The sequence below is a fragment of the Carettochelys insculpta genome, chromosome 5, assembly GCF_033958435.1.
Source record: "Carettochelys insculpta isolate YL-2023 chromosome 5, ASM3395843v1, whole genome shotgun sequence".
Taxonomy (NCBI): domain Eukaryota; kingdom Metazoa; phylum Chordata; order Testudines; family Carettochelyidae; genus Carettochelys; species Carettochelys insculpta.
In genome coordinates, this window is record NC_134141.1 from 1652096 (window position 1) to 1666687 (window position 14592).

At 52.4% G+C, this 14592-nt stretch overlaps 1 protein-coding gene across 1 annotated transcript in view; it reads left to right on the forward strand.

The window, feature by feature from the left end:
• The first annotated feature begins 5204 nt into the window (after window positions 1-5204).
• The window catches only part of FRMPD1 (FERM and PDZ domain containing 1), a 29848-nt gene continuing 20460 nt past the window's right edge, over window positions 5205-14592 (forward strand). The window contains exons 1-4 of the mRNA XM_074993997.1: window positions 5205-5305; window positions 8164-8321; window positions 11643-11745; window positions 14050-14095. Of these exons, the coding sequence (XP_074850098.1) occupies window positions 5205-5305; window positions 8164-8321; window positions 11643-11745; window positions 14050-14095 (408 nt within the window). The remainder of the gene's footprint in view (window positions 5306-8163; window positions 8322-11642; window positions 11746-14049; window positions 14096-14592) is intronic.

Consider the following 14592-nt stretch of genomic DNA (forward strand, 5'->3'; position numbering starts at 1 on the left):
CCTTTGGCGCATCAGGATTGGTGCTACAGGTTGAACTTCTTTGGTCCAGCACCCTCAGGACCTGACTGGTGCCAAACAAGAGAATTTGCTGGGTTATAGGAGGTCAATATTATCTAGCAGCATTACCAACACCTCCACTGCTTACTGGGCTCTTGGAAGACATTTAGGGGTAAATTAGAGCTAAGCAACAGCACAGGAACACCAAGAGCCAGGACTGGTGGGACCACAGGAAACATAGCCACATGCAAGATGAGTGGTCATCCATCTGACTAAAATCATGCCGGGTTATGGATGTTTCCAGACGAGAGAGACTGACTAGAGAGATTCTGAGAACCTTCTCTTCTGCACCAGAGAAGATTTAGACAGTGGCAAGCCAGAGTTCCATGGGAGACTTTAACCACCCAAGCATTTGTTGGGAGACCAATACAGCAGCGCACAGACAATCCAGGAAGATTTTGGAGAATGCTGGGGACGATTTCGTGATACAAGTGCTGAAGGAACCAACCAGGGGCCATGCACAGCTTGACCTGCTGCTCACCAACCAGGAAGACATAGTAGGAGAAATAAATGTGGGTGGCAAACTGACAAAAGGAAGGAAGGTGAGCAGTAACATACAGACCCTTGATTTCAGAAGATCGGACTTCGACTCCCTGAGAGAATTGATGGGCAGGATCCCCTGGGAAGCTCATATGAAGGGGAAAGGAGTTCAGGAGAACTGGCAGTATTTTAAAGAGGTCTTATTGATGTGCAGTAAGAAAAGCAAATATGGTAGGCAACCAGCTTGGCTTACAAGGGAAATCCTTGGTGAGCTTAAATTCAAAAAGGATGCTTATAAGAAGTGAAAACGGGGACAGTTGACCAAGAAGGATTATAAATATATGGCTGGAAAATGCCAGGGAGTAATCAGGAAAGTGAAAACACAATTGGAACTGCGGCTAGCAAGGGAAGCGAAAGGTAACAAGAAGGGTTTCTACAAGGATGTTAATAATAAGGGGGTGATCAGGAAGGGTGTGGGTCCATTACTGGATGAAGGAGTAACAAAGAGGAAGCCGTGCTAGTCTATACACTATCAAAACAAAAAGCAGTCAAGTAGCACTTTAAAGACTAGCAAAATGGTTTATTAGGTGAGCTTTCGTGGGACAGACCAACTTCTTCAGACCATAGCCAGACCAGAACAGACTCAATATTTAAGGCACAGAGAACCAAAAACAGTAAGCAAGGAGGACAAATCAGAAAAAGATAATCAAGGTGAGCAAATCAGAGAGTGGAGGGGTGGGGGGAAGGTCAAGAATTAGATTGAGCCAAGTATGCAGACGAGCCCCTATAGTGACTCAGAAAGTTCCTATCACGATTTAAACCAGGTGTTAATGTGCCGAATTTGAATATAAAAGCCAGCTCGGCTGTTTCTCTTTCCAAAACGGAGCGATAATTCCTTTTCTGTAACACACATACCTTGAGGTCATTGACAGAATGCCCCATTCCATTAAAATGTTGACTAACTGGTTTGTGGGTCTGGAGTGTTTTGATGTCTGTTTTGTGCCCATTGACCCTTTGTCTGAGGGAGTTCGAAGTCTGTCCAAAAAACAAAGCACTTGGGCATTGTTGGCACATGATGGCATATATGATGTTAGTAGACATGATGTTAGTAGACATCATATATGTCATCATGTGCCAACAATGCCCAAGTGCTTTGTATATTGGACAGAATTCTAACTCCCTTGACTGCTTTTTGTTTTGGATGAAGGAGGTAACCTGGTGACAGGTGTTGCAGGAAAAGCTGGAGTACCCAATGCTTTTTTTGCCTCAGTCTTCATGGACAGGATCACCTCCTTCATTATGGCACCAGGCAATGCAGTGTGGGAAGGAGGTGGGCAGCCCTCAATGGGAAAAGAACAGCTTAAGAGCTATTTAGAAAAGCTAGAGGCACACAAATCCATGAGTCCAGATCTACTGCATCCAAGAGTGCTGAGGGAAATGGCAGATGTCATTGTAGAGTTCCTGGCTATTATCTTTGAAAACTCATGCAGATTAGGAGTGATCCCAGATGACTGGAAAAAGGCAAATGTGGAGCCCATCTTTAGAAAAGCAAAGAAGGACAATCCAGGGAGCTGTAGACCGGGCAGCCTTACCTCTGTCCCCAGAAAAATCATGGAGGGGGTCCTCAAGGAATCCATTTTGGAGCACTTGGAAGAGGGTAAAGTGATCAAAAGTAGCCGACATGGATTCACCAGGGGCAAGTCCTGCCTGACCAGTCTGATTAGCTTTTATGCCAAGGTAACTGGCTCTGTGGACATGAGAAAGTTGGTGGATGTGTGTGATGGAGTGCGGGGGGTGCATGTGTGAGTCAGGCTGGATGTCCGAGGCAAGCAGCAGCTCCCAGTGGCTAAGGATGACCCTGGGGCTACAACTGGCAGATAACACCTCTGCCTGAACAAAGAGCAGGGAGGAGCTGAGCTGGGTTTTGAATCGGGGGCGGGAGTTAGAGGCGAGGAGAAGGGAGAGCTGGAAGGCAGCCAGCCTGAGGAGGGGAAAGCTACACCCCAGAGGGGCACCCCTCGGGGTCTTCCCCCCAGGACAGGTTGGAAGGACTGTCTCTGGCTGCTATGCTGTTGCTTCTGTGAGAAACTGGAGATCTGTTGCCTAATAAACCTGCTGTTGTACCTGCTGAGTGAGAGTCACTCCTGCCAGCGGACGGGGTGCAGTGCAGGGGGACCCCTGAACCCCATCACAATGTGATATACTTTGACTTTAGCAAAGCTTTCGATACAGTCTCCCACAACATTCTTGCGCATAAGTTAAGGAAGTGTGGATTGGACAGATGGACTGCAAGATGGATAGAAAACTGGCTTGATAGAGGCCCCCCGACGGGTAGTGATCAGTGGCTCAAGGTCTGGTTGGTGGTCAGTTTCAAGTGGGGTGCCCCAAGGATCAGTTCTAGGGCCAGTGTTGTTCAACATATTTATTGATGGCCTGAATGAGGGGATGGATGGCACCCTCAGCAAATGTGCGGGTGACGCTAAGCTCGGGGGAGAGGTAGATACCTTAGAGGGCAGGGATAGGGTCCAGCATGACCTAGACAAGTTGGAGGATTGGGCCAAAAGTAACCTGATGAAGTTCAACAAGCAGAAGTGCAGTGTCCTGTACTTAGGACAGAAGAATCCCAAGTATTTTTACAGGCTGGGGACGGACTGGCTAAGTAGCCGTGCATCAGAAAAGAACCTGGGGATTACTGTGGATGAGAGGCTGGATATGAAGCAACAGTGTGCCCTGGTAGCCAAGAAAGCTAATGGCACAGGAGCTTATGGCTAATGGCTTAGGAGAAGCATTTCCAGCAGATCTAGAGAAGTTGTTATTCCCCTCTACTTGGCACTGGTGAGGCCACATCTGGAGAGTTGCGTCCAGTTCTGGGCCCCCCAGTATAGAAAGGATGTGGGTGTGCTGGAGCAGGTTCAATAGGGGGCAATGAAATTATTGAGGCTGGAGCACAAGACCTATGGGGCGAGGCTGAGGGATTTGGGCTTATTTAGTTTGCAGAGGAGAAGACTGAGTGGGGTTTTGGTAGCAGCCTTCAGCTTCCTGAAGGGGAGCTCTGAAGAGGATGGAGAGAAACTGTTCTCAACGCTGACAGATGGCAGAACAAGGAGCAATGGTCTGAAGTTGCAGAGGGAGGGGTGCAGGTTGGGTATTAGGAAAAACTACTTCACCAGGTGGGTGGTGAAGCATTGGAATGTGTTGCCTAGAGAGGTGGTGGTTTCTCCATCCCTTGAGGTTTTAAGTCCCGGCTTGACAAGGTCCTGGCTGGGATGACTTCCTGGGGGTGGATACTGCTTGAAGCAGGCGGCTGGACTAGATGACCTCCTGAGGTCCCTTCCAGCCCTAGGATTCTCTGATTCTGTGAGAATGTGTTGGTGTAAGCAGGTGTGAGTACAGCAGGTGGCGCCCAATAACTGTGCTAACAAAATTCACACAAGGTGCGGGTGAGGAAGCCGGGGTCAGCAACCCCCGGCACAGGCGTCAAGAGCGGTACGTGAGCCAATTTTTATCAGCACACAAGGCAGGAGCTCAGCCCCACTCCTCCATCCACGTGCAGCTGGGGGCTCGCTCAAAGCCAGGCCACCTGTGGATTAACCTAAATGGTAAAGCTCTGCATCTTTATTTATTAATGATGCTGCTGGCAGTAGGACTCTTAGTGACTCTCAAAAGTATCACCAGCACTAGGACCGTACCTAGACGTCAGAAGGTCAAATTTCGGCACTCCGCCTGGGAAGGGTTGCTGACCCCTGGGCTAGAATGTTAGAAACTTACGCTTGCTGTTGGTGACCCTGTTGTATGTTTTACCTACGGCAGTTTGCAGTCTGTGATCAGAAGGTCGCTGGAGGTCCACATGCCAGCTCCAAGATTTCCAAAGGCTCCACGCCTCCATTTTGAAATGCTCTGCAACTGAGAAAAGTTTGCAAATCACTGGTCTCCAGCACCAATGTGGGGTTTAGACTAAGTAATTGACTTTTTCCTTGTGTCGCTAAGTGATGAAGTAGGTCACACTTTGAGCACAGACTGCATAATACCTCCGTTTAAACATCCATGAGAGCATTATCAACCCCAACAAGCATTTGGAAACTGAACTGGGGTTTCCCAAAACCACAAACTTTACAAAATAATGAAGGCCGGGTCTGTTTTATGGTTCCTTTCTGGTGCTGACTGCACAGGGGCTGGGTGTTTTCTAGCTTTGCACTGTGACAACGAGGGCTGGAAACGTAACCGAAAGCTGAGATTCTCAGCCATTCGCACTCATCACGGGGAGATGAGAAATGTGATAAATGCCATCACAGTTAGCACGTGCCCTATGTCAGAGCTAGCCACCGAAACGTGTCACTTTCCAGCCTGGGCACAGGTGAGACGTGTGAGATGTGTGAGGCTGTGCTTTGTGCATTCAGGCAGAGCCCCGTGTGAATCGCTCCTACTAGTCGCACACGTGCCCAGGGTAACTTGCTCAGCACCGGACCTGGCCAAATGTGCAGCCTGGGCCTAGAACACGCCTCCCCGTGTGGGCAAGTAGTAGCCTGATTGTCTGAGGCAGGTTTGGTGCCCCTTGCTTTGGGTGCTGGTGTCTAGATATCCAACACAAGCACCAGACTGCTGGTCTGATCCTGTCTGGCCATTTGCAGGGTCCTACGTTTGTAATAGCCTCTGTCTTCCTCAGGCACATGGAAGATCTGGAGACAAGCTTACTCCAAACCCGCAAAGCACGTAGAATAGAGCAAATGGTAGCACGATGGCTCCGTCGATCTCGGGATAGCATAGCCAGGTAAGTGTGTTTTCCTGAACAGGACGTCGGAGATCTTGGGTCCAACCCATTCCTTTGTTCCTTCCAGGGCACCAGCTATTCTAGAACCTAACAGGCCTTGCACTTTCAACAGCCCAGAGCTATTCACTGTGGACCCAATGCTGAAACTCCCTGCACTGTAATCAGTGGGATGATAAGGAAATACTGACCTGCCCGGGCTGGAATGAAGATGGCCAGTTTTGGCTCTGTCTCAGCTGGTTTCTGTTTCTCTTTGCTGTGTGCCGTTTTGGTGTTGTTTTTGGGCCAGATTACGGCACTCTTCCTGCCGAGTAGCATCTTACATCGTGAGGAGTCTGGGCCTATAGCGTCTTTGATCTCACCTGAGCTTTCTTATACATTCCTTAGCGCTAACATGGCGCATCACATCTAACATGGCATTTTTAACAGAGATGGGCCAATAATGGATTTGTTTGTTTGCCGCAATACTGAAACACTGGGAAAAAATGCATTTCAGATCAAATTGAAAATGAAAGTTGTGATGGATTTTCCGTGAATCAAAGAGCTGAGATTTTCCCAGACACTTCATTCAAACCACAGTGACTAGGATAAAACATAAAACAAGTTTATTAGCTTCAGAAAGATGTTAAGTGACTCTCAGTGATGGCAAACAGCTCAAAGCAGGTTACCTAGCAAAACAAAAACAAAAACAAAAAAAAACAAAAAAAAGCACACACTAACCCCACACACTAGACAGACAGGGTTTGAATTAGCAGCTTCCCACCCTGGCTGACGCTGCCAGGAGTCTGCCCGTGTTATGTCCACAGGCTAGAAATCCCATTAGCCTGGGGCCAGCACTCCCCAAAGTCCTGTCTTTGTTCCTTGGGTGTTTCCAGGACGTCTCTTGTGTGGGGCTTGAGGCCAGCTGCTGGTGGTGCACCCCACCTTATGTAGCTTTTCCACGTGGTGGAATCCTGTGTTCCCAGCTAAGCTGGTGCTCATTGCCGTGTGGTCTGGTCCCATGCCCTACTGGGTCACGGCAGAGATTACTCTCAGGCTGGCTGAAAGGCTCCTGTGAAGGCCAGTTTCCCCCGTGGTCCATCGTTTCTGCTGCGAGGCCGTCAGCACTGCGAATGGTCTACACCGTGTACCTGACAGCCTGCCCGCAGGTGGTGCCCAGAAGAGGCACATTTGCAGGATTCGTAACATCGGGGCATGCGCACAGAGTCCTCGGGTGCAGCAAGTCGTTACTTCCCAGTGACCCCTCAGATGACACGTCGGTGTCGTGTCATAATCGTTCCCCTGTGATGAAGGTGGGGTGGGGTGCTGCGCCCCCATCCCTCACGGATGGCTGAAGAACAGCTTCCCAGCTGGCTCTCTGAGCTCCACCAGGGCCTTTTAGGCACCTCTGCAGCCCCCCGCGAGGCGAGGAGGAGTCAGTCTTGAGTAGCCACATTCTGGGTTTGCAAGAGGACCCAGCAGGCCCTGGGTTTGTCCTGAGGGCCCACTTCCCTGCTCTGCATGTGCCTGCAGCTGGCGGGAAGGCTGACAAAGCGATGGGAGCTGTGGTTTGTTCGGTATGCTGATCACTGGCTCATCGCATCGGAGCCAGCTAGCACATAGACACACCCTCCCAGCGACCGAGCTACGGCCCTGGGGGCTGGCTGGCTGGCCAGGCACGTCCCAGATCCCACCAGCAAAGCTCCTGCAGGAGAGCTCAGAGAAACCCCAGTGAGGGGGCACCTGTGACTCAGCCTCGCTTATGGGACTGTGCTAGGTCCCCACTTACTGCCGGGTGCTTGGGTGGGGGCTGTGGTGGTTTCCCTCTCTCCTTGGGGAGGGGCGAACGCCCTTTGGGTTTGGGCCTGGACTAGGCACATCTTGGTCGCCCACAGGCCCTGGGGGTGCAGCCTGCGTGAGGGGGGGGCCGCCAAGCCCTTCAATGCGGGACAGAGTTTGCTCCTCACGGAGGTGCTGCTGGTGTAGCCCACACGCCTAGGTGTGGTTCACCACCCCACGTCGTGGTACCGAGACCACAGAGAAAGAATGAGTGTCCTCTACAGCCAGCGCTGAGAGCCAGCTGGCCTTTAGCTCGAGCTGTGGAGGCTCCCATGCGACGCGCTGGAGGTCCCAGGTTTGTGTCTGCCTGTGGGCCGTTACGCCTTGCACCAGCCACGTCAGCCTTTTGCAGGTCTGCCTCGTGCCAGCCCCCTGAACATACTCAGCTGCACCAGGAGGAGGGCTGTGTGAGTGCACGTACCCTAGGGCTCCTGCCCACGTAGCGCCGTCAGGCAGGGATCTGCTCTTCGCTCCCATGCCAGACGCAGGCGTGTGGCAGAGTTTGCTATACGGCTTCGCAGCATGGCTCTGCTTAGCCAGTGGTGCATGGTGACGAGAGCATGTCATACCTGCACTCGGCAGCCGCACAGGCTCTGGCCGCCTTCGCGGTGGCATTTCAAATGTTGGCTTTGACCTGGGCAGCCCTCCGTGGTTTGAGACACGCCTGCCTGACAGCCTCTCCCTGTAGGATGCTGCTGCATGCTCAGCCGCCAGGCCTGCTCAGAGAGGGGGTAGGCTGGGCTACAGGGCAAGTCCTGGGCCTTTCCCTGGAGGGGAAGGGTGAGCCAGGCTGTGGCAGGGCTGCCGCTGTGTCTGGGGACTCTGCGGCAGTCTCAGTCTGGGCGGGCAGGGTGCACTCAGTGCGTGGCAGACTTCCAGTTCCACTCCCCTCGCATGTGCTCAGGGTTTGTGAACGCTCCTGTGCATGTTAAAAAAGCCACTGTGACCTGCTTCCGCGTCCGTCGCAGACACTCTGGGAAGTCACCCCTGCACCAATCGCTGCTAATCCTCAGCTTTTTCTTTCTCCCGATGCAAACGCTCAGGGGCAGGTCTTCCGTCGCGGACATCCCTCCTGACAGCCTGAGTCAGCCAGGGACCCGTGTGAAGCTCTCCGTCACCATACACAAGGATTTGCTTCTCGGTCACTATGGCTTTGAGATTTCGCCAAACCCTCCTCTAGTTATCGCGTCGGTCGCTGCAGGTAGGAGCGGTCCTTTCCCCTTCCCCTGCCCCCTGCGTAGGGGGTTACAACTGGCCACGACGCGGATATTGCCATGCTGGTGCACCCCCTGTGTGGGTTGGGTCTGTTTCTAGCTGGGAATGGGCCTGAGAGGAGATGTTTGAATCTGGAGTGGGACTTTCCCGGGAGGCAGGGGTTTGGCTCTAGGCTTTCTCTCTTCAGAAATGGTGGTGGGAGAGGTGTTACCAGGAGAGCTTGGGAATGTGTAGCTCTAATGCCTCCTAGGGTCGGAGAGTTTGTGGCCAAGAGGGATGACCGGATTATCTCGTCCGACTGACCTGTCTCTGAGGCCCCCTGCCCTGCCCCGCCCCACACCTACACGCCAAGCCTCAGTCCGGAGCAGAGCTCCCTGCAGATCAGTGGCTGTCCTGGAGAGCGGCCGTGTCCCTCTTCAGACCAGCTGCTTAGGTGCAGGTTCTGCTCATCCACTGCCTGGACGGGCTGCGCTTCACACTGGCCATGGGTGTTAGGTGCTGGATTTTCCGGCTGGCTGCGGAGTAGCTCACCCCTTACCATTGTGGTGGGCAGGGCTTGTGTGGGCGTACCTGGTGTCTCTTGCGGTGAGCGTACACCCTAACTGTCTGGTGCTCCAGTCTGACCCTGAGTTCCTGGGTGGGCCATTAGATTGGAGTCCTGCGGATGAAGAACTGGTGTGTTTGTGTCTTACAAAGTGCTTTGACATCCTTCAGGTTTCCAGGCACTAGTCAGGCCTGAGCAGATGGTAACGTTGTTCTCAGTCATTCTGTCACAGCCTGGGACGTGACCTGTGCAGGCATATGTCCCGTGCTATTTAAAAGCAGAGTTCTCTGAAGGATAACGTCAGAGCCTGGCTCTCCTGGGACCTCTGTCCATGTTGAATAAATTGACGGCATTGTGGTGAGATGTGGTTTGTAGCCCTCAGCCCGGCCAAATGCTCAGACAGTCCTTACCGCTTACGCCCCAAGCTGCTACTTAAAAACCCCGGGGGGAGGGACGGCGTTATGTCTGCTTGCCTGGTTGCTGGTTTAAGAACTGTGTCGAGGCTCTTGGCCCCAGCTGATTGAAAAGATGTACCTGATCACAGCAGGGTGGTGCTTTTGTGCATGAGTGTGATAGTGCCAGCAGTAGGAAAGATGCCGCGCACACATCATGCCCGGTGTTTAGAAAAGACACTGCTAGCTCACGTCAGCTAAAGCGCTTTGCCAGCCTCTGCCTCAGTTTCCCCAGCTCTAGAACAAGGATATTACTTGCGGTGATCGTCCAAATGGTGATATTAATGAGATAATGAAAACCGAGATGCGAGGGCAAAGTGAAGGGTTCGGAGGTGTCCTCCATGCAGGTCAGAGCACCCATGTGCTTCTGGGGCAAGTTTTCCCTTTCTGCACCCACAGAGCGAAGTTCTGACTAAATCAGTTGGGTTTTGGCTCTGTTTGGTTTTGGTAAGTTGTCAGTTTTGAAACAGGCTGAAGCATTCTGACCAGAGGTGTGCGTCTGTGTGGTAGAACCTGCTACGCTCTAAAACCCTTTTGCACGCTCACTGTTGGTGCAGGGGTCCCTGAGGCATGTTCAGATCGTAACTCTCTATGCCATGGACCCTGGCTCTGAACTACTGCAAAGCAGACAGTGAATCTGCTCCAAAGTGCTTAAGCAGAGCAGCTGTAAGGTGTGTACTAGACATTATCGCGACATTGGGAGCTGCACACGGCAGCGTTCTTTCTGGGGCTCTGCTTTACTGCATGGAGTGTGTGTTTTTCCATGTTATACAAGGGGCTGGTCAGACAAAGAACTTCATTAGGATGGAGTGAAATCTCTAAGTTCAGTTCAGTAATTCAACACTAAAAACCTGACCGGATGCTCCACTGACCCTAACCCACAGGCATAATCAGTTTAGAGATGGAACTAAACTTACACCAAATCTCTGCTTGTTAAGAGATGGAAATCTGCCACTGAGACAACCCCACAGCTCTGCTTTTGCCCTGTAGTGCCCTCCTGAGGGGGAGACGAACTGTCTTTGAAATGGTTTCATCTAATTTGGTCCCACAAGCACTCCACACGCACAAGTCTGTGGCCCTTGTGTGGTGCCCCCCCGCGCGGGCGGAGGTGAGGTTACGTGGTGTACTCCAGGCTGCCGGGGTTCTCTTGAGTTTAACTGGGACTCACGTGCAGTTGTGATCAATACCTCGTCACCGTAAAGAGACTGGGTCCTGCTGGCCTTGCTCTGAGGGCAAATCAGTGAAATGCGCCGCCTCCATCCTTTCTCTCCCTGTCCCACCTTCTCCCTGTGCCCAGCGTTCACGGGGAAGGGCCTTGTCTCAGTAGCACTGCTTTTCCCTCAGGCTGCCCTGTGCCATAGTCCCCAGCCCACCCTGCTCCTCCTCCTTCCGCTATTCCCCTGCTGTCCCAGTCAGGCTCTCCCAGGGCTGGATCAGCCTTTCTCAGGGGCTGGAACTCCTCCAGCTGCACAGGATCAGGCATAGGACTTATAGGACCCCCCCAAGACCCTACCCATGAGCAGCTGGGAAAGGTTGTGAGCTCCTGCCCTTCACTTCCCCGCTGAAGCCAGAGAAGGTCACAGGGGACATAGTCCCGGCTTTCCTGGAGCCTGGTGTCCAGCCACCCTGGGCACAGAGCTGAGCCAGATTTGGCTCCGACAACACCAAGCAGTGTTTGTTCTCACTGGGTTCATTCCTTGCCACTCCCAGGGCATGTCCTGGGCTGTGCCGCTCCATGACTCCTTGTGTGTTCCCCATCTGCATGCCCCCGTTCCAGCTGCTCCTCTGCCTGGACCCTGTCTTGACCTCCCAGCCTTGCCCTCACAAACCCATGCCGCCCCTCCTCTCCCTCCTTTGCCAGCCTCTTTCCTCTCCCCAACCCCTCCACCCTGCCCACTGCCAGTGCCTCCCCACACTGGCCAGCTTCCTACCCCGTTCCCTGGCCCCCCTGTGAGGCACACGCCCAAGCCCCCGGGGGGCACTGAGCACCCTCCACCTGGCATCAGGCGGCTTTGTGTTATGACCTGTGCGTTAAGCTGCACATCACAGGTTCCGAGGCCAGACAGGGTGGTTGTGAATTGTGCACGAGGGTTAGTGACTCTGGCTCTGCGTCACCAGCCAGCCCAGTCTGGTAGCACCTGTAGGAATCCTGCAGCCTTCCTTCAGCTCTGAAGGGCGATGGAGAGAGAGGGTGGGGCTGGGAAGCCGATGCAGATGCTCCAGTGAATAGCAGTGCCCAGGGCTGGGATCTGCACAGGCCCAAGGGAAGCTGTTTGGAGGGAGGAGCTGACCTGCTGCTGATCTCTGCTAGGGAGCACAGCTGATGGGAGGCTGCTGCCAGGCGATCAGATCCTCTCAATAAACAGCCACGCCGTGGAGGAAGTTTCCATTGACCAGGCTGCCGATCTCTTAAGGTACGACCCTGGCCGCTCTTGGGAACCATAAGGACAGGTAGTGATTTAAGAACCACATCGTGGAACTCCCGTTCCGTGGCCGTCCTGGCCTGGCACCGTGGCCACTCCACTTGTTGATTCAGAGCAAAGGCATAAGTGACAAGAACGTGCTGCGTCTCCGGGAGCCGGCATGCAGCTGGGCAAGAGCAATGCGGGGCCTCTGGAGGGCCACTCTCACTAGCCCAGGCGGTACAGAGCAGGCTCATCTGACGTGTTGTGTGGGCCGGCCACCCCTAGACCGGGCCAGGTCTCCCTGCTGAGTGGACATGGGTCACATTCTTGATTAATGGTTCCAGAACAAAAGTCCTGTGGCACCTTATAGACGAACAGATATTTTGGAGCATAAGCAAAGCGGGTCTTTGCCCACGAAAGCTCATGCTCCAAAATATCTGTTAGTCTACCAGGTGCCACAAGACTTCTTGTTGTTCTTGATTAAAAAACCCATTAACAGTAAATGTCGCTGGTATGCCATCCTCCTCAGCAGCACGGGGGGGAACCAGATTGTCCGTTCCCCGAGGAATCAACATTCGGGTGGAGGAAGTCATTCTGTAGTGAAAGTCGGTTTCCAGTGGGTGCCCCAAGGATCGGTGGTGTTCAACATCTTTATTAATTACCTGAATGAGGGGATGGATGGCACCATCAGCAAATCTGCGGATGACACTCAGCTAGGGGAAGAGGTAGGTACATTGGAGGGTAGGGACAGGGTCCAGAGTGCTCCACACAAATTGGAGGATTGGGCCAAAAGAAATCTGATGCGGTTCAACAAGAAGAAGTGCAGAATCCTGCAGCTGGGACAGAAGAATCCCAAGCATGTTACAGGCTGCGGACTGACTAGTTAAGTAGCAGTGCAGTAGAAAAGGACCTGGGGATTATGGTGGATGAGAGGCTGGATATGAGTCAACAGTGTGCCCTTGTAGCCAAGAAGGCTAACAGGATACTAGGGTGCATTAGGGGAAGTATTTCCAGCAGGTCTAGAGAAGTTGTTATTCCCCTCTGTTCAGCACTAGTGAGGCCACATCTGGATATTCGCATCGTGTTCTGGGCCCCCCACTATAAAAGGGATGTGGATGCATTGGAGTGGGTTCAGTGCAGGGGCTGGAGCACATGATCTACGAGGAAAGGCTGAGAAATTTGGGTTTATTTAGTTTGCAGAAGAGAAGAGTGAGGGGCAATTTGATAGCAGCCTTCAACTTCCTAAAAGGGGAGTTTTAAAGAGGATGGAGAGAGGCTGTTCTCAGTGGTGACAGATGACAGAACAAGGAGCAGTGGTCTGAAGTTACAGAGGGAGAGGTGTAGGTTAGATATTAGGAAAAACTTCTTCACCAGGGGGGTGGTGAAGCATTGGAATGCGTTGCTGAGACAGGTGGTGGAATCTCCATCCCTAGAGGTGTTTAAATCCTGGCGTGACAAGGTATTGGCTGGGATGACTTAGTTGGGGGTTGATCCTGCTTGAAGCAAGGGGCTGGACTAGATGACCACCTGAGGTCCCTTCCAGCCCTTGGATTCTATGACTCTGTGAAATAAAGAGCTGAAATTTCCCATCAACAAAACTTCCCAATAATCTTTGATGCTGGCCCCTAGAAATGTTTGGCATTATCAAAACAAAACTTTATAGTAGTAAAATGTTAATTATAGTTTGCTATATTTAATACACACCTCATAGATTAGATTTCATATTTAATATACATCAAAGTCCAAATGAAATTGATCAAAACAAGGCCAAGATTAAATGTTTTGACTGTGACACGGAGCATTATGATACTGTCAGGCTGAAAGGAGGAAGTTGCAGTTTGTCGGTGCTGACCCATTCTTACTGAAATTTTCAACTTCCCATCCAGCAAAAATCTTTCTTCTATCCATCCATCCAACATTTTCCCACCAGCTCTGCTCCAAGTGGCAAAAGCACCTTTCTATTCAAGTACCAAAGGAGTAGCCGTGTTACTCTGTATCTTCAAAAACAACAAGAAGTCCTGTGGCACCGTAAAGACTAACAGATATTTATGCTCCAAAATATCTGTTAGTCTATAAGGTGCCACAGGACTTCTTGCTGTTTCTGTTCAAGGTTGCCTGCCCTGGGTGGAACAGATGGAAACACTGGTGGCCTTTCTCTGTGACCATTGCCAAGCCAGTGCTTCCCCGGGTTCCCCCCCCAGTGCTGGTAACCGAAACATGGGGTGGGAGGCTGCACACACTGAACGTTTCTGGAAGGGGTAAGGCACATTCTGTTCACTGCTGCACTTGGCTGATTGTATTTCTCTGTTGCAGGGAACCTGAAGACACTCTTCTCCTCACTGTCCTGCGATGCACTTCGGTAAATTGCCCTTCTCGAAGCCTATCCCTAGACCTGCCCCTTTGCAGCAGGGCAGCAGCCTGAGGAGGGTAATGGGGCTGAGCCCATGAGCTGGGGAGTCTCAGGGGCTTGCCCAGGAGGACTGGCCCATTTGAGAGCACAGCCAGGCTGGCTGGGTGGTGGTGAGGGTACATCCCAGGCCCTAGGGTTGCTCATTTATTCAGTCCAGTTCACAGAGCTGCAGACACATCTCTTTGGGGCCTGCTGCTGCCCTTGGTGGTCACTCTGCCGCGTTTCCTCACAGTTCTGCTTGGGGCCGTGTCGGGAGACCATGCCTGGTCCCTGCTGGCCTCGGGAGAGCGGCCAGAGGTAAGGCACTGCTGCACAGAGCCACAGGCCTCTGCCTTGCTGCCGAATCCCCACAGCTCGACTTCCTGGCTCCTTGGCAACAGGGGTCTAACATCACAGGCTGTCTCTCTAGCAACAGCCCCAGAGCCCCCTTGTAGGTGACAGGGGTC